We start from the raw sequence: 24,257 nt of genomic DNA on the forward strand, positions 1-24,257 counted from the left end.
ACAGCCGTTGTTTGCTAACACCAAAAGTAGTATATACTCAACTAACTTGCTTATGTTGGCCAATCAAAATATCAAGATCAGGTAGTAATGCTTAAAGGCAGAAATAAAATTTTTCACCATTTCTGATTAAAAGTTGGGCGCTTTTTCTCAGAGTACCTAACCTTCTCCTTGTTATTAATTCTACTGGGTTCAGAATCTAATCCTCAGATCTCTAAGTAGACTTTCTAACTGCTGAATTCCCTACCAAATAAAAAAAATTCTAAACTAAAAATTGTTTCACACAATATACAGAAGTATTTTTAAATGGCAAATATTTGCTATAACAAAAATGTAATAATCAATTATAAGTTCATATAAAAGTGTGCAAATGCATTCTAGTTTTTACAGTGCATAGAAACTTCAAGGCAAAGTACAATAGACCCAGTATATTGGCAAGGGATCCCTCCATCAGTGTTCAGCCCTTACAGTCAATTACTTAATGTGTATATGCCTCCCATAATTGGGCTTTAACTTGTAGTTGTTAAAGCTGCAAACTAAATTATGAAAACCAGAAATGCATAAGGCAGACCAAATTTTATCCCACATCTCTAACAAAACAGCCAATGCTTTGATGTTTTCAAACCCATATAAGCACTAAAACAGAAAAGGGAATTCAAAATCTTCCATTTTTCTGTATTCCTTTACATTCAAAGGGAACTGATTGGTTTGATTAAATCCTATCTAGATATTTTTCCTTTTACCTCCTTAGGGAGTTTGCAAATGATACCTGTTTTCTGCTTACATTTGTTGAGAGAAGCAATTCCTTTTTGTAAAACTGAATTTTTTCTTATTTTTCTTTTGCATTAGCAAGCAAAGGCAGCTAATACAATCAGCTGTGTTCCTATCAGCTGCACACTTTTCAGCTGATTAATGCTAACACAAGTAAATGGTATAACTATGGCAACTACCTCTTCTAAAGCAAGATCATAACAGCAGTGTCACTGTTTTTGTGTAAGAACTGGTGATATTAATGCTGCTTTATTCTACCACCTTTAGCTGCTCAAGATCTCTGTGCTCTAAGGAGATTAAGAAACAATAGAGTATGCTGCAAGAAGTAACAGCACCATCTAGACAGGATGTACTGCAAGAACAATTTATTTATGAAGTTTGTGTTCTTTATCATTTCAAAACTGGTTTTACAGCCCAGTAATTCCCCAGTAATTTTCCTATAATCATAAGATATTGTTTCAGTTATATTCTGATATGGTATTTTATCCCCTTTGCATTTATCTATTCTGTAATGCAGCTGAAAACTGATCTGTGTGTAGCCTGCTTATAATTAGTCAATAAACAGACATAGAAGGACATCTTAAGAAAATACGTACCTTAAGTGTTCAGAACATACCTAATTTTTCATTTAAATGAACCTTACAGTTAGAATGAAGGCATGTTTCTGTTCAGACCAAATTGCAAAACCACTATTTAAATAGTGATAAAGATCCCCCTTTGATCATTTCTTTGGTAAAAATAGATGTGTCACATTTGCTTCATCTGCTAGTAAAAGGCATTGTCTTTGGTAGAAATATTTTTGATCCTTCAAGTCAATCTTTACAGCACTCAGGTGATAAACCCATCCTATATTACCTGTTCATTCAGTGAATGCAACGTTAATTCCAATTTATGACAAAAACCATAACAATCAGTCACAAAATAACCGGGAGTCTGATCACAAACCTTCTTTCAGTAAAAAAAGCAATGTTACTAAAAAGGTCTAAACAGGTATATCAGAATGCATTTCTTGTCTTCATAAAATGAGCAGTTCCACAGCGATTTTAAAAGCATCTTATTCTTCATAAGCATAGAGGATTTCACCTAGAAGCATAGTGGATGTTTAAAAGGCATAGCTGCATGTATCTTCTATAGCTTTGTGTTGATTTCCACTTCCATTGGTTTCAAACTCCTGAATTAAAGAAAAAAACAACACCACACATCTTTGTAACATGAATTCTATTGTTTTTCCATATTTATTTGAAAATTGTATTAATTCAAATGTATATATTACAATTACCAAATCTGAATCCTTGATAATTCACTAAGTATCATGTGCCAAAAGGACTTCACAAAAATGATATTTTAGATCCAATATGGGGTAAGCCTTTTGGAACTTAAGTCACAGCAATAAATAAACAGAATAACATGTGAGAAAGATAATATATTTGTTACTCTGTAAATTTTATTTGATACTTCTCTTTTGGTTCTTTAAAATAGATTGTATGGCAAATCTTCCTTCAGGTAGATGGTTTGTGATAAAGAAAAACTACCAGCAGTGACATGAATGCAGTCACTCATATTTCTCATGTTTGGATGAGATTGGGGTACCAGATGCAGAGAGGAAACTACGAAGGGAAGTAGCTAGTGTGTAGGATTGGTCCTCATCCTCTGACAAGCATTTTCAGCTGGCAAAAGTAGAAGCAGCCTGTCAGACTCTAAAGAGGGCAAAGAATCAGGGAAGTTCATTATATATCTTCCATTGGTCTACATATCCTCTGCTTCCTTCTATTGCTAATCCCTTCAGTCACCATTTATTAGGAACTGCCTTCATTTTCCTAGAGTCCTAAAATCCCTTATTGCATATCTCCAGTACTGTCACATTCCCTGCTTGTTATTACACTTGTATCCTTCCTTCATAAACTCTCCACATCCAAAACACAGCCTGGAAGAATAGGGTTTTGGATACATCAGCAGCTCTCATGCATCTTAGTAGCTACCCTCTCATTCACAAAAATGTTTCACAATCAGAAGTCAAGGGATTAACCAGGTTAATCTGGGCCCTACTTTAAGCACTGCATGGGTGAGCAGAACTATTAAGCCACAATGATGACATAACTAAACTAAGAGGTTTTAGATACATTTTCTTGCTGATAGTACATCATAAAGGACTATATTGTTTTATGTAAACAATGGTTCCATTACTACGTTCCCACATCAAAAGAGAACTGGGGTAGTACAGTGGATATCTTTGTCCTTGTATCAGGCTGCTCAAGAGAAAAGTAAACTAGCTTGTTTCACCTTTTACTTACCTTTTTTGGAATCAGGTTATATTTTTCTGTGCCTAGCACTACTCTTTTCCAGACCATTGCTTTCTTCAAATTTACTAGAAGAAAGATAGGTTAGATTTCAAAACTTTTAAATATACAATGAGCACAATCATTTCATCCCACAAGCTGTCACAAGGTATGTCTTAAATGTATTTGAGTCTCTCTTTTTTTCATGTGAAGCGAAAAAAGATCAAAATTTAAGCAACTGAATGAATTTCAAAGCCTCTCAGACAAGTAGTAAAGCTCACCTCAAACCCCTCAAAAATCCCAGAGTTCTAGGCAGAAATTAAAACAGTACAGCAATCAATTCTGGGAATGCCATCACTATCATGTCATTTAGTGTAAAGTATGTATACAAGTGAATGCTCAAAAACACAAGCAACCCTCAGAACACAAGCTGAAGTAGTCGTATGATTGCTCCTGCTGAAATACCTACAACTAGCTATATGGATTTGATCACAATCAAGACCTGAATTAACAATTCTCTTGCTACAAAAGAAAAAAAAAAATCTGTTTCTGAAACACTAGTCTCCCACCTAATGTATTGTTGGATGTGACATTATAATTACAGCCTCATCTACCAAGTTAAGCTGTATATTAGCCATCATTTGACACAGACCAGAAAAGTTACTTTAGAGACATTCTCTGCTATGCAAAACATCTTATAAACATGTCGCAGTTTGAACTAGTATCTGGCTTCGACAATAATTGTAAATAGGAAATTTCCAGAGACTTGGAGTAAAAGATAAATAATGTTTGGTATTTCACACAATGATAACCATAAATTAGTAGTAAAAATTAGTTCAAAATGAAGTTAAAAGGTTAAAATAACAGAATCACAGGATCAATAAGGTTGGAGAAGACCTCAAGGATCATCAAAGTCCAACCTATCACCCAAGACCTCATGACCACTAAACCATGTCATCACACGCCATGTCCAATCCCCTCTTGAACACCTCCAGGGATGGTGACTCCACCACTTCCCTGGGCAGCACATTCCAATGGGCAATCACTCTCTCTGTGAAGAGCTTCCTTCAAACATCCAGCCTATACCTGCCCTGGCACAACTTGAGACTGTGTCCTCTTGTTCTGCTGCTGGTTGCCTGGGAGAAGAGACCAACCCCCTCCTGGCTACAACCTCCCTTCAGGTAGTTGTAGACAGCAATGAGGTCACCCCTGAGCCTCCTCTTCTCCAGGCTAAACAACCCCAGCTCCCTCAGCCTCTCCTTGTAGGGTTTGTGCTCCAGACCTCTCACCAGCCTCATTGCCCTTCTCTGTTCAAGTATCTCAATGTCCTTCTTAAATTGAGGAGCCCAGAACTGGACACAATACTCTAGGTACTCCTGATCCAGGCCAGGATGCCATTGGCTCTCTTGGCCACCTGGGCACACTGCTGGCTCATGTTCAGGCAGCTGTCAACCAGTATCCCCAGGTCCCTTTCCACCTGGCTGCTCTTCAGCCACTCTGACCCCAGCCTGTAGCTCTGCATGGGGTTGTTGTGGCCAAAGTGCAGCACCTGGCACCTGGACTTGTTGAATGCCATCTGTTGGACTCTGCCCATCTGTCCAGCCTGCAGAGCCCTTCTACCCTCTAACAGAGCAACTCCTGCTCCCAACTTGGTGTCATCTGCAAATTTACTGATGATCTGGATGAGGGGATTGGGTCAGTCATCAATAAAGATATTGAACAGGATGGGGCCCAGCACTGATCCCTGGGGGACACCACTAAGTGACTGGCTGGCAGCTGGCAGTGGCACCATTCACCACCACTCTCTGGGCACTGCCGTCCAGCCAGTTCTTAACCCAGCACAGAGTGCTCCTGTCCAAGCCATGGGCTGACAGCTTGGCCAGGAGTTTGCTGTGGGGGACAGTGTCAAAGGCCTTGCTGAAGTCCAGGTAGACTACATCCACAGCCTGCCCCACATTCATCAGATGGGTCACCTGATCATAAAAGGAGATCAGGCTGGTGAGGCAGGACCTGCCCTTCCTAAATCCATGTTGGCTGTTCAGTTATTAAAAATTTGGCAAGAATTACATGGTTTAATGTTATCCAAGATTGAACTCCAAAGTAAAGATCAAGTAGCTGATCAAAACCATACCCTTCTCATCAAGCATGAAAGCATTTTAGTGCAGAGTGTTACCATCTATTGCAATACAGCTCCAGCATGTTTATAAAGAGCAGGGCTGTGTGACAAGGGCAATTATTCCATTTTTCAGTCCAAGACATATCCCCAAACATTAAGCAGGATAATAGAATACTATAATCCCAAGACATATCCCCACTTTAAAACTGTAATTCAATTATACTCTAAAGCCATTTGAACAAAGTGAAGAGCATTAAAATATTTTCATCTAGCACTGGAAAATAGACAGGAAAGTGAATAGAACAAAGGAAACAAGGTCACTACAGGAAGAAATTAAAAAAGAAAAAGACAGCATTACTGAAGACAAATTAGAGACAAATACAGGAGGAGAAAAGGGACTGAGGGGAAGAAAACTGGATTAGACTGGACACATCTAAAAAAAATTATACTGCTAGGCTGCATCTTAAAACAAAAGTTAAGACCTAGTAAAGTCACTTCAAAGCTCAGAGGGACAAAAAACAATCAAGCCTTTAGCATTATCCTAAGATGTGGGGAAGCAGCATAGCAGCACCAACCCTTAAGCAGCAGAACAGCAACAGAAGTGCCTACAGCTGATCCTTTGGCTCCAGTAATGTAGCCATTCATGTGCTCAGGGAGCCCAAGCCATCAGCACAGTGAGAGGCCTTCCCTGAGAGGTATGACTTATCACCAGAGGAGCCAACAAAACCAGATCTCAATATGCCAGCAACTACAAGATTGCCTAGAAACTAGCTAGGGCTTGACTGCATGCAAGAGAAACGTATGTTAATAGGGACAAATAAACTATACATGTGGAGAAAAAAAAAAAAAATCAAAGCTTTTGTAAAATTTCCACCTGAAAGTGATTTTCCTTATAGTTATAAACTCATTCTGAAAGCTTATAAAGACACATGGTGCTCTCAAAAGAAGTGTAATGCCTTTCAAATACCAAAATTAAGTGCCAAGCATAGAACAGCTTTGTGCATACTCTGGAATTAGGAAGGCATAAAGAAAGAAAGAAATTGTACTTTCACATTTGTCAGTAACCCTTACTAGTTGTGTCAACAACAGTGTATAAATTTATATAATGGTATAATATGCAAAAAAAGCAAGCACTTAGCTGTAGTATACAGTCAACTTACAGATGCTCAGCTTGGTCAAATTCCTTTTCATCTGCTGCATAACAGAAAAAAATAAAGGTCTTAATAAACTTAAAATAAAATAAATAAAATAAAAAACACTAGAAAAGTTATGTTTGATTATGTTTACTGCACATCTAAACAAAACAAACTTTCCATTAATTTTCTTAAACTTGTAATTTGAATTATCTTACTTTACTCAGTGTAATTACCTGCAGATTCGTCAAACTTGCTTTGAGATTTATTAATCTAATTCTAACATACATCATGTTGTATAATACATATGCATGGGCACATTTTGCCATATTTTGTATACATACATCCATGTATACATAAAAATTTGTGTATATATCTCTCTCTCACTTTGCACATCTAGTTCAGCTCACCTATGTCTGCCTTAGTTTCAACCACCACCATTAGTTCATTAAACAGAATGTATTTTCTGTCTTTCTCAATCTTGATAAAAGCTTCTGCTGTTAAGACTAACCCACGCTTCCATTCCTAAGCATTCCCCAAAAATTATACCTCCAAATCCTTGTCTTGTAAGGAAAAAGAACCACATCAAGCCCGTTTGTGGAAAAGTATTCAAAGTATTCGTGAAAGCACTTTGCTCCTGAATTCAAGACCCATGAAAGAGATTTAAATAGATAAAATAATGTAGTGTTCTAGCATAAAGTCTTTTATCAGTAAAAAAAATACAGATACGAAAAATCATACTGAACTTCACACATGAAGCGCTATAGGACACTTTTCCACTGTTAGCTGCAATGTCAACTGAAACCTAGAAAAGTCTGAAAAAGACTTACTTGCACATCTCTCTCTCTTTTTTGAATACATCTCGCAAAGGAAAACAATAGTTACTAAAACAACAACTTCAGCCACGATTGCTAGAAAGGGTTTGAGAGGCACCATGAGGGACAGAACTTTAAGCTTCAGCTTTCCTACACTTTTCCCTAATTCAAATGCAGCTTCACACTGATATACACCATCATCTTCCTTGGTGAGCTTCAGTATCTTTAGATGGGTTACATTGGCAGATCCTCCATTAATCACATACTTGTCTGTCAGCAAAGAGTCATTAATGACAACCTGAAAATTAAGAAAATACAAGTCTTATTAACACAATGATGAAGTAATTAGATTTACTATGTGACATAGTTCTGTGTAGATAGATAGCTCTATAAGAACAAGTGACACATGAAACATTTAGTTCACCTCCAAAGGAAGGATTTGTCTTAACTGGTCACCCTCCTGCTTTCTACATTCAATGGAGAAAAATATGCATTTCTAGTGAGCAAGTTGTCTGACCTGTTTTTGTCTATTTGAGATCTAATTCAAGGCATTGTTGACTGTTCACTGATACAGGTGGCCTCAGGTGTCAGGATTCAGCCTCCAGGTTTAACCACAGCTCAAGGCACACCCTTTTCAAAGAAGTTGAACTGGGAATGCTGCTTCACTGGGAATAATAGTCTTAAGCCATTGCTGCCCTCCAGCACTGAGGAGACATTTATCTCCTCTCCATTGACAGTGCTTTCCTTGGAAAAGGGCTAGAACAAAGTGGTTATGCTTCCAAAGCTATGGGAGATCCTGAGAGGTGGGTATGTGAAGGAGGGAAACTATTGAGAAAGTGCTTCCCCAGCCTTTAAGGCAAGAGCTGAAATAAGAGATTTCAGGTCTTTCAGAGTCAAGTGGCACAGCAGTCTCCACCACAGGATGATCTCCTTCAAGTCCAGTGACTCAGAGGCACGAAACAGGCTGAGATAGACAGAATTATTTTTACCTGGAGGAAAAGGGAATTCTCCCTCAAACCTCCCATCCTTTCCATGTCTTCAAAAGTATTTTGCTATACATTTTTATACATATCAAGTAGTAAGATTTGAGTGATGTAATGGTCACTGATACAGTAAAAGCATACATTCAAGACTGGCCTGATGTTTTACCCGGGTTGTAAGATTATGGCATGGAGAAGAAACCTATAAACCAGAACAAGAACTACATCCCTGAAATAATGATTATTTCTAAATATCAGTTGTTTTCTCCATCTAGAGATTTACATTAACATCCAGGGAAATGTAAACTGTACAGCCTATAATCAAATACTGTACTTTTTTTATGCCACATCATTTTGGTTGACAAACAGATGGAAACTTTACCTGATCACTTCCATTGGCCATATACCAGGTCCAGGCAATGGGAGTATAGCCAAAACTTTTACAAATCATTACAACTGTATCTCCTTCATAACTGACTATGGGTTTTTCTTTTCCTTCAATTTTTGGTACTAAGAAAAAAATAGGGGGAAAAAAATATCAAGCGAGTGCTACAGTTTAATTATAGTATCATGAAAAGGATATAATATATTTAGATATATTTATAGTAGTCTGTTCACTCCCTTTTCCCTTAAAACAGAGTTATTTTATTCATGATATGATCTAAAAGAAGAGTCCTTCCAATCTGTTATGTCATATACAGAATTTGTGAAGACTACAGGAATCGTGTTCTCTGTTGCTATAAGATCATAGAATCAGTCAGGGTTGGAAGGGACCACAAGGATCATCTAGTTCCAACTCCCCTGCCATGGGCAGGGACACCTCACACTACATCAGGCTGGCCAGAGTCTCATCCAGCCTGGCCTTAAACACCTCCAGGGATGGGGCCTCAACCACCTTCCTGGACAACCCATTCCAGGCTCTCCCCACTCTCATGGGGAAGAACTTCTTCACATCCACCCCCACTCCCAGATTTATTCCATTCCCCCTAGTCCTAGCACTACCTGGTACCCTAAAAAGTCCCTCACCAGCTTTCTTGTAGGCCCCCTTCACATACTGGAAGGCCACATTAAGGTCTCCTCAGAGCCTTCTCTCTTCTTCTCATGTTGTGGTGGAACTCCCTGTGCTGTAGTTTACCTCCATTGCCCTTTGTCCTATCACAGGGCACAAAAGAGAAGAGGCTGTCCCTTCCTTCCTGGCACCCAGCCCTCGTTTATACATATTTATGAGATCCCCTCTCAGACTTCTCTCCAGACTAAATAACCACAGGTGTCTCAGTCTTTCCTCATAAGGCAGTGCTCCAGTCCCTTAATCATCCTTGTTGCCCTCTGTTGGACTCTCAAGTAGCTCCCTGTCCCTCTTGAACTGGGGAGCCCAGAAATGGGCCCAATAGTCAAGGTGGGGCCTCACTAGAGTAGAGGGGGAAGAGAACCTCCCTCAATCTGCTGGACACACTTTTAATGCACCTCAGGATATCATTGTCCTTCTTAGCCACAAGGGCACATTGCTGACCCATGGATAACTTGTTGTCCACCAGGACAAGTGGTGACATATACAATTCCTGAGTATATGTAGAGAAATATACACTTTGTTCTGGGTTTCTGCAATTAAATCACTTATAATTTGATGAGAAAACACTTCTGTTTCACAAGGAAAAAAGTTGTTGAAGAAATGGACAAGCGATTGCACCAATATTTCTACCAATCAGATTTCTGGTTTAAAGGCCAGAGTTGTTCAATAGTTCATACACCTGGACAGTCCTGCAACAATCCCTGAACAAAGGGCAAATTACTATATTTGGAAGATTATATTCTTTAATATAGCTATTATGGCATTTCACACCATTTAAAAATATCTGTGATCTCCATTTTAATAATTTGAGCTTCCTATGAGCATCTCTTACTGTTTTCTGTAGAGCTGGGTAAAAGCTTAACACCTCAAAATCATAGCAGATTTATGCCAAGCCAGAACAAGGGGGAAGGGATGAAAGATAACATCCAATAATGCCTAACTGCCTAGTAGAAAAGCTACTGCAGTTAGTTACAGCAGTGATGACTTTAGCCACTACGTCTATACCAACACATTACCCATCTTTCATTTTGAGAATTGTTCTCACCACATTGACTGGAAGATTCAAGGACTTCTTTCCCATTTCCTTTGCTTTTGCATTAATCTTAAAAAGTGTCAAGCCAGTACTTTTTACGGCATCAGAAGTGGCAGCAATTCTCCCATCTTTTAGTAATAAATCAACCAGTCCTATGCACTGTTCTGGAAAGGATGACTTCCCTGTCGAGTCATTTCTGCTCTTAATGAAATAGTTTCTGTATGCTTCCAAAAGAATAAGGTCTCCTTTGACTTTTTAAACAGATGTGGATAGCCATTCAACTAAACCTTACCCGCATGTTGACAACTTTCAGAGATTAAAAAAAGTCTGAATAAACTACAGCTTTGTCTTTCTTCCTAGGTGAAGATCTGAACAGATTACTATGCAAAATTTCAACATACATGAGTTTCCTCAAGTTGTATGAGCAGATATTCCACTGAACAGCAGCCTTTTGCCTTCTACTGTCAGGGGCAACATTATTGGGGAAGAGAATACAAAATGGAAGAAAAGGCACTTTTGTCTGTCCAGTGAAGCACACCAACTTTCAATATAAGGGCTGTTTTTAGATAGAGTGACAGACACACTAAAGCAATAGCTTGGTGTTTGAGAAATACAACTGAATTTGTTTTAAACCCTGCCTCCATTCAGCCAATCAGTGCTGCCTTTGTACACCAAATCTCAACCAAACTGTCAAGACATTGGTTTTGCTTCCTCAAGAATTTATTTGGGCCATCCTTTCCTCCCACTCCCAGAAAGCAATGAACACCCACTCCTGCTGTGGGAATGGAAAAGGGGAAACCAATTACCCATTAAGGAAAATATGCTTATATGCTTTTTTGGTTACTAGCAATTTTGTTAAAGAGACTCTTAGTTTGTAATTCAAAATTATTCTCCTTCCATGCTTTAGAAATGCTTTTCATAGCAATACTTGAGTAGCTTGACTGCATCAGTCACTACTTAACAAATCAAGTTGCAATTTCTGTACTATCCAGAAACCATATTAATACAGGATTTCAACTGACAAGGAAAATAAAATTTAAAATAAAATTAAATATGATTACCTTGTAAATGAAACACAGCACTGATTTCTTCTTCACCTTTCAGCGTACAAGTGTAACTTCCCAGTTTACTGTTATCCAGAATCTGCAAACTTCAAAGAAGTTACCTTTTTATCCCTCTTGTATTTGTCCTATAATTATCAGCAACTGCTAATAAACATTCTAAAGAAACCAGCAGAGATTAGTAGAGGAGCAAAGAAAACACATCACTGAAATTAGGATTCAAGTTTTGTGCTGTGTAAGGAACACCCTGACTATGAAAACAGGAACACAAGAACACCTGGGAATAAATACAATTTTCACCCTCGCTGATCACAGAAAGCCATAAACAATATGGTGTACAGGTTACTGAGTTAGACACAGGTTCACCATATGAACTACACAGCAAAGCCTATGTATAGATTATATACAGAATCACAGAATATATCTGTTTGAAAGATACCTCAAAGATAGTTTCGTCCAGCCTTCAACCCAGTACTAAAGGGTCAACACTAAATCATGTCCCTAAGCACCAGATCCACATGCTGCTTGAACTCCTCCAGGAATGGGGACTCCACCACTGCCCCTGCCAGACCATTCCAATATGCTTGATAACCCTTTCAGAGGAAAAATATTTCCTAATATCCAGCCTGAACCTCCCCTGGTGAAGCTTGTAACCATTTCCTCTAGTCCTGTTGCTTGTAATCAAGGAAAAGAGGCTGGCCCCCTCCTCATTCCAACCTTCCTTCAGGTAGTTGTAGAGGGCAATACAGTCTCCCCTCACCCTCCTCTTCTCCAGACTGAAGAAAGCCAGCTTCCTGAGATGTTCCTCACATGCCATGTGCTCCAAGCCCTTCACAGGCCTTGTTGCCCTTCTCTGGACATGCTCTGGCACTTCCCTATAATGAGGGGCCCAGAACTAAACACAGTACTCAAGGTGTGGCCTCAAAATTGCTGAGTACAGGGGCATGATCAACTCAGTTCCTGCTGGCCACAGAGTTTCTAATACAAGCCAGGATGCCCTTGGCTTTCTTGGACACCTGGGCACACTGCTGACTCATGCTCAGTTAACAGTCAACCAAGTCCCTGTCCAAGTCACAGCTTTCCAACCACTTATCCCAAGTCTGTAACTTACTGTGGGGTGGTTGTGACCCAAGCGCAGGACCTGGCACTTGGCCTAATTGAACCTCATACAAGCCTCAGCCCTTTGGGTTAACCTGTCCAGAACCTGCTATAAAGCTTCCCTACCCTCCAGCAGATTGACAGAGCCACCCAGATTAGTGTCATCTGCAAACCTACTGAGGGTACACTCAATCCCCTCATCTAGATCATTAATAAGGGTATTAAAGAGGACAGGACCCAGTACTGAGCCCTAGGGGACACCAGCAGTGAGTGTGCATCAGCCAGACTTAGCTCCATTCACCACCACTCTTTAGGCCTGGCCATCCAATCAATTTATCCAATGCAGAGTGCACTTATCCAAGTCTTGTGACATGAATTTCAAAAGGAGAATGCTGTAGGAGACAGTGTCAAAAGCTTTACTAAAGTCCAGGTAGGCAATGTCCACAGAACCTCCCTCATCCATTTAAGGGGTTTGTTCTTTCTAAAGCCAGTCAATGGCTACCACAGCTTCAACAAAAGAGTTTTAAAGAACTGACATGTAATGAAGTCCAGCATCTTCCCTGATGACAAACGATACATTTCACAGGCACTTTAAAAAAGGTTTACATGGTTATTTCTGCATACAGACTAGCAGAAAAGTGACAGTACATTCTGATCACGTTTTCCATCATAGAAATTGTATACAAATATTATGTTAGGAAATCAAAGCTATACAGAAATCAGTTGGAGACTACCTGGTTGAAATTAGCCTATTGGCAGATTTTTCCAAGTTCAACTATAAATTGTATGAATCGGAAAAAATGTTTTACAACATTTGAGTTTCTGTAGAGGTTTGAAAGAATTAAGAAAAAAAACATATTCAAACAATCCAAAAGATCTTTACTGTAAAGGCAGTTTCTTCTATCTTGCACCATTCAGACCTTTCAGACCTCTACACAGCAGCATTGAAGCAGAAAAGAGAATGTTGTAAATAGGAAAGTAGAGAAACTAAGAGGTATATTATCAATCTCACTAAAATTACTACTTCATTTATTGAAGAGAATTATAGGACCTCAAAGAACCATCTTTATATATTCTTGTCTTGAACAAATCATGTTTTTCTATCACTAAAGGAAGAACAGGAGCTCTTCCTCCGGGCTCAAGTTAACTGCAGCCTGTCTCATTTCTGGCAGCTTCAATACACTGGTTAAGGGCACTGGTAACCATATTTGGCTCTTTACTAATATACAGATAGCTAGCATTGGGCAGTGCATATGAGTGTGATAACTCATCAGAATCTGCATGTCTAATGTAAAGAATGCTACTTACTGGATGCTCCAGCTGTTTTCAGTTTTATTAATGTGTTTGATTGTTTCATTTCCTTTTCTCCAAGTCACTTGAAGGCTTTTCGAATGAGAATACTTAGTGTCCACTTTGCACGAAAGTTCAATTCTAGCTGCGCTCTCCAAAGTGATATTTTTTTCCATGGGAGTACCAGAAGCACCTAAAAAGTTTAAAGAATTGTTTATAAAAACACATATTCGTTCATTTTGGAGGAAGAAGAGATTCAAAGACTGTGTTTTACATGTGTTGGATTACAGTGTGCTACTGTTACACTTTCCAATCAGAGTTGTCTGATAACTATAAAGAAGTTATACACATCCATTACAGAAATGACAGTCACTCCATTCTGTAGGTAAACTTCCTGGTGGGCTCCAGTAGAGAAATAAAGATTCATTTCACTGAAAACATGACAGATTTATGCCTCTGTATAAATTAACACAAACCAAAATACAATAGGTACTTAGCTCTCAACCAGGGGGAAAAAAATATCTGCTCTTAGTCTAAACTTCCTTTATGACTTCACATTTGGTAATTAAAAAAGGATTTTATTAAAAATACTAGTAAATATATTTTAAAATTATTAACAGAAAAAAGTGTTAGACTTGCAAATATCTATACAAATTCATGTTTTAGCCAATTACAGATTTTCGACATCATAGGTAACGTCATGTTGCTAGTGATGTTTTCTCCTCAACACTGCTGGATCTGGCCTTTCATGCTATGGCTACTCAACCTGAAACCAAACTATCTACAAACACATTTATGCCTTCCTAATAACATGCCAGTAGAATTACAATGTGAAAAATATTCCCACTCTGGAAATTCTGACATTTTTTTGCTTCTAAACAGGCTCCATAAGCCTAAAAGAAACATCTCAAAAATGCAGGTTCCAACAGCAGGTATCTTTTCTGATCCATACAAATACCAAAAAAAAAATGCCACCTCTGACTTTGTATGAACACTGACATTTTATTTCACATTTGGCTTTGTCTTTCAAGCCTTCTAGACCAGCTGTGGCTAGTCCTTCTGAATACTCACATCAAGATTTATTGCAGGCCTCATCTAAATCCTAGACCTACCCTGTAGTACCTGATGGTCAAAGCAGTGCAGCTTTATTTCACAGCTCAAATTCTTTGAGAAAAGATAGATAAGATACAGCTCATTGACTTAGTAATGCAAGTCATACCTAAGAAGCAGCATAGTCTGGCTGAAGGGGAAGCACCACATACTTCTATAAAATATGTGAACTTTACTGGATCTATCAGAGATATTTAGAGCCTAAAGAACAGTTTGGCCAGAACTCAAAGTCCCAGCCAAAATATTACAAATCTGTTGAACCACAGGTAAACTTAGAGGTGGAACACCTCAATCTTAATAGTAGAGCAAAATCAGTTACTGCAACTCATTTATTAGAGCCATCACACTTAATAAGCCAAACAATTCACCTTATTGAGTTTGTTTATGATCAAAGGAATTTTACATGTGGAATGGATTTCACGATAGCAACAGTTTTTCAGTCAGATTAAAATATATTTCAAAATTAATGGTAAATGAAAATGCTGTTGAAGATTAACTACAGCAAGACTGGTATCTGTTACCAGACTCTGTCTGAGAGTGTGTGTACAAGTCAGAATGCATGTACAGGAACAATAAAAAAAAAAATTAAAAACCAAACAACCTTAAGTTTCCTGCTGGAAAACACAGCATAAATTCAGTGTAATTGTGTCCTTAAAATATCATTTCAATACTTTGCAAAGGAGTTCAAACTCATCTCCCTCCAATTGTAAGAGATTTCAGGTAGATCAGTTTTTCCAGTTGCTCAAGAAATTAATTATAAATTACTGTTTGACAACTGAACTTCACATCTCATTTGTGAAGAGGCAGATCTTGCATTTCATTCTTGCTTTAACTCCTGTAAAGCTTTAAAGTTAACTAACACCTGCTGGTTAACAAGCACCCTAGCTTACATGGTCTCTCCAAGTGGGTCCACTAGTGCAAAGAAATTGTCATTGGAATTGTTTTGGTGGGACAGATAGCTATGAATCATTTTCACTTGTAGTTTCAATAAAAAACAGAATTTCATTCTTCCCTGAAAAATAGTTATTAGATTACGGTACTCAGTTGTGCACCAAGCCTGGTCACCTTTTCTTTTACTGAGCTTGCTACAGGCTCACTGTGAGCATTTTAACTTTACCAAAGAGTTGCCATCCTAGACACTTCTACCACTCATTACAAAAAACTGCATTCATGAGCATTCTGCATAACATAATTGGAGAATATAACATACTCACCAGGTAGAAGTACCTCATACTTCACAAAAGTGACATTGGACACATTCTCTTTGGTTGCCTGCTTGAATTCTTGTGGGGTAGGATGTGGACCTAACAAGGTTATGGAGAAAGCAAAGTGATACTATAAATGTAACCATACAGCAGCACTGCAATATGGTATTGCAATAGTTTCTTAACCTTAGGTGAAAAAAAGTCCTTGCCAAATGCTGACTACTAGGGAGATCCTTTCATATGCCTTGTGTGTTAACAGCCAGAATCTTAAAGCAGCAGTGTTCTGCAATTGCTGTTACAGTAATGATGCCATTTTAGAACACGGTTTCTATCTTGAAGGTAATGTTTTAATTTGAATGTCAATATTCTAAAAAGGTCATAACTATCTGTTTCTGAGCCTGATTCAGTCACCTACAGCTTACAGATAGGTCCTAGAATGGTATGGAACTATATGAACATTTGAGTAGATCTTGGGAAAGTAGAAAGCTTTAGCAAAATGAACAAGAAACAGAACAGAATACTGACCACCATAACTTAAAGCAGCCAGAAAGCTGCTTTAGACTATCTAAATCTAGATGCAGCTCTAACGAATGCAGAGGCAACACCACCTTGTGTTCTACTGGAGCATGGTCAGAGTTCCTCACTGCTTCACAAAACTCATGTTACACTGCAGAAATAGCTTTCCACAGAGAACTACCAATATCCTTTCCAGAGACTGCATTAATAAATATTAATAAGTATTTAAGCCTTAAGTTTCCTTATAGATGAAAACACAGCATAAATGCTGTGCAATTGTGTCCTTAAAATATCATACCACTGCTTTGCAAAGAGTTCTCACTGATCTCCTCCAGTTGTGAGTGACTTCAGTCAGATCAGTTTTTCCCCTTGTTCAAGAAATTAGTTATAAGTTATTATGTGACAACTGGGAACTTCACATCTGCTTTAGGAAGAGGCAGATCTTGTGTTTTATGCTCGCTTTAACTCCTCTAATGCTGCAAAATTGACTAACACCTGCTGGTTAACAAGTGCCCTAGCTTACATGGTCTCTCCAGGTGGATTCAATAGTGCAAAGAAATTGTCAACATCTCTTGGCAGTTCCCAAACAATATAAATCCTTCATAACCATTTGATTAAAAAAAGTAACATGTGATTGCTTTTACCAGGAGTAGATACAGTATGTTCAAGTCTCAAATGATCTGAAGGACTCCTCTGAATTAGCCAGTTGACAGTTTGTGTAGTTGTCATGGGTTCTGAAAAGTGAAAAAACCCAAACTTATTAACAAAAAATTCTTTCAATTTACTGATGAAACCAAAGAAAGTATATTGAATTAATCCTGGGGTGAAAGAATCTAAATATTTGTAAGCATGTAAAACATGTGACTTCAACGTAACATCAGTTACTTGATAAAGCATTTAAGAAGTAAACAGTAATTATGAACTGAATCTGCCTAATTGTACAGCATAAGAGAAAATTATTCTAGATTCTCATAGAAGGAAAAGGGCTTCATTATCTTCCCTGTCAATGGATTTAAAAGGTTGCACTCTGCTGAAAAACAGAAAATTGGGCAACATCCTCAATTACCTCACTAAAACAAGCACTGGGAGACAGTTGTACACTGAAACAGAAACAGTATCTCTGAAAACCTCAATCTTCTCAGAATTGCCCCTTCTCCTACATAAACTGAACTTGGAGGTAAAGTTCTTAAACACATGCCTCTCTGCTACAGTGGAGAGAATCTGGCTCTGTTGAAGAAGGTCCCTGCTAGAGGATTACATTTAAAGGTCTCTGAGCAAGTTTAAGCCACACCTTCTGAATTTCTGGCCTGTTCTGTAAAACTAACATTTTTCTTTACCTATGTGTCAGCTCAGCACAAGGAATGCTGTGCTACAGACAAACAGCCTTTTCCCTAGCTTGTTTCACCTGCACTTTAATACCTTCCCTCATGCTTTAACCAGTTTAACAATAAGCCTCTATATTAAGGGGATGATGCAGAAGAGAATTTCAGGCTAGTTCGTTTAGTGATTGTAGACAATCTCAAGTCCAAAATGGTTTTGTTGTTTTTTTTTAAGAAAGAAAAAAATCTATAGTTTTAGACCAAAGTTTTGCTTTTTGAGCAAAAAACATGTAGTTGTAGACAGCACAAGCAAACCTTGGTCTCTGCCTTGTGACAAAACAAACTAGTCCAAGTGTTTACCCTGAAATAACACATGAAGGCTGACAGAGCTGTGGGGAATCTTCCTCTGAGTGTGCAAACATCTTGGCAACATATCAAGGTTGTCATGGACCACCTGAGTTTGTCAGTCTAGCACATGCATCTCCTGGTTTGTAATTGAAATCCCTCATGACAATACATTCAGAAGACACCAGTGCCAGTTCGTATGATAGGTGTTACTCATTCACACACAAAAAAAAAAATCTAGTTACCCTTTAAAGTGTCTAGCACACTAACAGGATTCTCATACTGACTTCCTCAATCCACATATCAAATGAAAACAGTCAGATGGGTTCATATTATACAAAATGTTTATAGTATGTTTATGTGTGGAAATAGTTACTGAATCTATTAGCTATTGCACTCCCTCCAGTTCTGACACATTCTGCTAAAGAGATCTGAAGCTGAATGCCAGTTAAATAGCATCGTCATCTCCAATGACAAAACCATAGATGGAATAACTTGTCAGAACTTACTTGAGTTCATCTATAACCTCAGCCTGAGTTTCATTTGCACTAATCAGCATGAGTTTTGGTACACCACTGAATTCCTGTATCTCTGATCTTTATGGAGGAAGGAGAGGTAGAATGAATAATTGGCTTCTCCAGCCTGGAACCTACTCTGCTTCCTGTCAAAAGCACAGTAGAGTCCAGAATACGGTAGGGAAAAGTGTGGGCACAACAGGTATTAAAACATCCATAATAAATAAATAAAGCCAGCACAGTGATGCAAGGGCATTATTACACCTCTCGCTAATAAGAACATAAAGAAGACTCCTGACATAAAAATTTATCAGTCAAAAGTGCTAGAACACAAGCTCCTGAAATGGTTCTAGTTCAGAAATTGTCCCATCTCCAGGGTCATTGCCTGGTATTACAGCATTTATGCATAAGCACAAAAGATCATGCAGCCGGCAGTTGGGTAACGTTTTCAACAGTCTTTGACATACTTGCAATAAATGGCTTCAAAAGGCCTAGAGGAGGTACTTACTTCTGTTCCTACCTTCATTCTATCTTCTTACCAAAGACTTTAGTATGAAAAAAGTAAACTCTACATGGTAGCTTAACATCAGTAGGGAAAAAATTCAGTAACTTTCAGTGTATGGAAGTAAAACAATTACCAGATGATGATTCATTAAGTCCAGCTTGCATCTTAGTCATAGAGTTTGCCTGAGACTGACTGGCATCTTGTGTTGTCATAGCTGGATCTACAAAGAAAAAACAGTTTAAAGAAACTTTATTCTTTTTTTGGTTGAACTAAATTGAAATCAGCATCTAGTTCATTAAAAGAATTCAAACAGAACCTACACACCTCAGCCTACTACCTCCATTTTTCCCCCCAAGAACATGCAAAACGTGAAATAACTACTTCTCATTAGCTCTTTAGCTTACTTTATGCAAGAAAAGCTTAAACAAGTGAGGCAGTATCTTTATTTAATCTCACATTTCTCTATATAGATTTTTTTTGCTGTAGTCAGGCACAGCCATTCTTCAAATATTCCAGTAGAACAAAAAACTTTGACTTGTAATCAAATTCTGTTCTGTTAGTAGGCTTAAGACTATCATATCTAATGATGCTGACACCCACCGATTACTTTTAAACATTAGAGATTCACTAATAGAATAAAGGACCTCATTACAACCTTACATGCCTACCCTGTTTCATGAAGCAGTGAACAACCCCCTTTCTGTTATCACTGTGGCGAGCACAACAACAGGCATCAGACAGGGTCTTACACCTGGGCCAGAACAATCCACATTATCAATACAGGCTGGGGAATGAAGTGCTAGAAAGCAGAAAAGTATCCTGCCAGTTCCTACTGAACAACACTTCTAACACCCCATTTCAGCACTACAACCATAGACAACCTACAGACTCTTCCCCTGGTACCTTCAGGACACAGTTACTCCAGACTACATCAGTCATGTACAGCTTGCACCATATCCCCTTTCGCAATCTGCCCATGATATTTCAACCAGTTTAGATCAAAAGTAAATCAAGTCAATCAAAGAATATGATTAAAAATTAAGTATTAGTGGTTCTTAACAACAGATTCTTTATTAGTCATACTTTTTCATACTAATGCCCTGATCCCACAGACAGGCATTGCCTTCCAGCCCTTCATCCAAGCAAAAAACTTAGGAAAACTGCTCTAAGTATCTGCTGGCTCATGACTCAACCACTGAGATGACCGAGTCTTATTCTCTACTTGACAGAGGTGCTGAGAGCACAGAAAGTTATTATGCATCTGATATTCGTGGTGAGGTTGAAGAAAAGCCCAGAGATTTTTATACCTGCAGCATCTTGAGACATTATATGGATGTCATGGATGACACGACTGTGTCAGTTTAGTAGATGCATCACCTGCACAGTAACTAAAATCCTCAAAGACGATAAATGTAGAAGGTACTAGGTGCCAAACTATGCAGCAGTTCTATTTCCCTGCAGGGAAGGCAGATAACCTGCAACATGATTTGCATACTATTGTGGTTCCCATCTCGATTTTCTTCAAGTGAAAGCAGTCATGTAGTGCTATTTCTACTCACTACCTCTTCCATATCTTGGCTCTTATCTGTCCCTATATCAAACTACATAACAGAAAAACATTGCACTTCTGTTCTCTCATATACACCTACTGAATAGTATCAGGGATCAGGATGACCCAGCACAGCATGATTAGTATTATCAGGCCAGGCAGTGATGCAAGCAAGTCAGGTGGAATCACATCTCAAGCTGTTGAGTCATGGCTGCATGCCCTACCCTGTAATAGATTTGTGTTAGATTTAATCAATAATGCAGTGTCATGCTGAGTTTTTGTTGCCTTGATGAGGTGAGAGTATGAGGTTAATTTATTTTTGTAACTGATCTCTATTCCATACTGCAGCCAATATTGAAGGAAAAGTGTGGATGTTTACACCTGACATCAGAAGAGCAATTTCAGGTTTTTAAAAAACTACTCACACTTTCAGCCAGAAAAGCAACTGAACAGGAAAAGGTTAAGATACAGTTTGGTTTAATTTAACATCATTAATGTCAATTAATTTAATACCAATTTTATACTCTGTGCAAGCACACAGACATTCAGTATTATTCAAACTCAGCCACCACAATCTCCTAAGCAGCCCTAGAACAGGGAAAAGCTGCAGAGTGAGCTCTCTCTCCTGAAATACCATGAAGGACTTCCAAATAATCTAATAAAAGCCCTTCCCCCAGGGAAAACCAGAAAAACCCAACATGGAAGCAATTCTTTAAAAAATTATATGCATCCTCTATTCATATAACACCTTGGTATCATTAGGGGCAGCAGATGGGAGATGACATGTGGTAAGTCTGATTTTTTCTAAAACAATCTGGGTGCAATGCAACTAAATTAGGCAGAATAACAACATTAAGACACTTTAAAATTACCATCAAATCGATTAAAAAAAAGGTGATGGTTTAAATTTTAGTCTTTTTAATTGTTCTGGAAAATACAAGAGTAACAGAATAGTAAGAACTCACTTCTAGGTACTTAAAATCTAAGAGGCCTCTGGTAGTATCTACTTGACCAGCTGCAGAAAGCTATACAACCCACCTTTCTGCAGCTCAGCCATTGTGCACCAAACTCCTCCCTCCAGTCACTTTTACTGCAAGGTTTTCTTTTGATTGAAGAAAACCACTAATTTTCACACCTCCAGAACACACAGGTGTTCACTAGAAGACAGTTTTAGTTCTTCCTCCAAGGAGAACTTGTCTGTGTTGCACTTGTGCAGGTAGTCTCTCTTCTCGACTAGCTTTTCACGCATTTGATTAACAATCAATGGAAGACTAAAACACTCTTCCTCACATTTATCATGGAAATCAGAGTATGATGCCTCCCTTATGTTCATACAAGCATAAAAGCATTTGCTAGAAGTCTGTTGGTTTTTCAGTCTCAATATTTTACAGATTAAAGGGAGGTACTAAAGTACGTGGCTCATTTCTGATGTCTGCTGAAAATCAAACACGCACAACATTTTCAGGAAGATAAGTAACTGGAAATTTCGGAAGGGCCAACAGGATTTTGTTGTGGGGGTTTTTAAGTTGTGTTGTGGGTTTGGGGCTTTTATTTAGGGTTGTTTTTCTCTTGTTCCCTGCTTAGGTCCACAACACCCAAGATCCCCCATGAGGTTATGATTTCACTAATAGTTTTACATAAATTAGTAATTGTTTCAAACACCTTCGGGTAAAGCTTTCAGAAGTAACAGTCAAAAATACCATGTTGCCACTATGTGAATCACATATTGCTACAAACATCAGACCATTTAAAGTCACAGCTTTTTTATCAATGGAAGTGTTAAAGGACTGCAAGCTCTGTGTGCGCATAAATACACATTTTAAAGAAGCTTTAAGAACTACAAAGCGGATTTTCTTCTGTGTGCACAGAAATACATGTATTTTAAACAAGCCTTGAGAACTGCAGAACACGTTTTCTGTCCTTTCGCATCATGTGAAGCTACCACAAATTTCACAGAAGGTATCACCACACAGGGTGCATTATTGCTCCTCTCAGTTTTAGGAATACCAAGAGAGGATAGAACAAGCATGTCACTACTTACACATTATACTGAAAATGCAGCTAAACTTTTGAAGGTTTAATCGCAAGAGTAATGTTCACATACGTCTGGTTGGAAGAACTTTCTGCGTTGGCGAGACACGTTCTAATAGTCATATCTCACACAGCAAAGACCAACAGCCTGGTATTTCTATTACTATTCTATAGTACTTTGAAATGCTGCAAAACTAGCGATTAATAGCAGAAACCGCTAGTTTTATGAACAAACTCTTATTTCCATATGAATACCTGGCCCACTCTTCGACCACTGAAAACCACTAGAGAAAGAACAGAGTCCCGAAGATTGAAGACCCCTTCCTTTATAGATTTCAAACGTCATATTTAGTCAAGCAATATAAAACCGCACGAGAAACATTCTGCACAGCTTGCTAGGCACGCTGATATTTTAGTATTGCAGCTTACAGATTTAGGATTTTTCAGGACTTAAATAATACTTTACTTGATAAAGGATAGGGCAGCAATAAAACACCATTCCTCAATCTCCAAGTCCTGCACCTATGAACTAATAATTTTTCCCCTTTGTGAGGCAAAACGCTGGAGAAGCGTTAGAGTACCGGCTGGAAAATGATAGGGGGCAGCCAGCATACCTGCGTCCCCGCACACACGGGAATGCAACGGTAGCGACTACGTTATAGTTCATCACCGGCGAGCAGAGACTGAATCCTGCTTTGCAGAATCCTACACGAGACCCAAACACTTTTTTTTAAGTTAAAGATGAGTGAGCACGGAGAGGCAGGGGCGGCACTTGCCCGCGCAGCGGGGGCGAGAAGGAGGCAGCGCTGGCGAGTTCCAACCCCACGAGCGCTGGGGTCGCTCAAAAGAAACGCCTCAGCAGGGCCAAGAACAGTCGCATTGCCAGGCCACCGCTTCACCCTCCTGGGGAGGCAGGGACACGCTCGAGGCAGAGAGAACCTTTGCTCAGCCGTAGCTCCCAGGCGCTGCCCCTGCTCCCCTCGCCCCAGCCCACCCCGACGCTGAGGGCAAGCAGCAGGGCGGCAGCGGCCCGGCAGGCCCGGGCCGACCCGCGAGACGAGGCATATTTACCTGCGGGGCTCCCTCCCGAGGGGCTGAGGCTGAGGGAGAGCAGAAGCAGCAGCCACCGTCCCAAGCGTTTCCCCGAGAAGGCGACAGGCATGGTCCCACAACCGCCGCCCCACTCCGACTGCCGCTCCCCCACCGCCGCAGAAGCAGCTGGCTTGGTTCGTCCTTGCACCGCCCGCGGGCAGCGGCTGCTGCTGCTGAGGAAGCCTCAAGCGAGCGCGGGAGAGTTGGCTGCTGCAGCTGCGACAGTGATCGAAATCAGGGCAGCACAGCCCCAAATCCGCAAACAGGCCAAACGTCAGGCAGTCATCAGCAGAAAAAGGCCGAGTAGCGGCTACAGGCAGCACCTTTCCTCTTCGCAGGGAGGATATAGCACCGCTAGCATGGTAGCAGCCGGACGGCGCCGCCGGGCTTTATGCAGTGGGAAGGGCGTGGGTGAGCACCGGGGGCTAATT

General features: G+C 39.4%; 1 protein-coding gene across 1 annotated transcript; it reads right to left on the reverse strand.

The window, feature by feature from the left end:
- Positions 1 to 3,075: 3,075 nt before the first annotated feature.
- Positions 3,076 to 23,896, reverse strand: EMB (embigin). The gene is made up of 9 exons (XM_054398131.1): positions 23,806 to 23,896; positions 19,288 to 19,374; positions 15,964 to 16,053; positions 13,658 to 13,832; positions 11,252 to 11,340; positions 8,471 to 8,598; positions 7,124 to 7,406; positions 6,321 to 6,354; positions 3,076 to 3,133 (listed from the first exon to the last, which is right to left on the reverse strand). Exons 1-9 carry the CDS (start codon positions 23,894 to 23,896, stop codon positions 3,076 to 3,078), a joined length of 1,035 nt encoding a protein of 344 aa, XP_054254106.1.
- Between the last annotated feature and the right edge of the window lie 361 nt (positions 23,897 to 24,257).

This window comes from Indicator indicator, chromosome Z (assembly GCF_027791375.1).
Source record: "Indicator indicator isolate 239-I01 chromosome Z, UM_Iind_1.1, whole genome shotgun sequence".
In the NCBI taxonomy this organism is placed as follows: domain Eukaryota; kingdom Metazoa; phylum Chordata; class Aves; order Piciformes; family Indicatoridae; genus Indicator; species Indicator indicator.

Coding starts and splice junctions, on each gene's coding strand:
- EMB (XM_054398131.1), bottom strand. CDS start 23,896: ATGCCTGTCGCCTTCTCGGGGAAACGCTTGGGACGGTGGCTGCTGCTT. Junction 16,054..19,287: donor ACTTAATGAATCATCATCTG/GTAATTGTTTTA, acceptor TAACCTTGTTAG/GTCCACATCCTACCCCACAA. Junction 13,833..15,963: donor GTATGAGGTACTTCTACCTG/GTGAGTATGTTA, acceptor TAAACTTTTTAG/GTGCTTCTGGTACTCCCATG.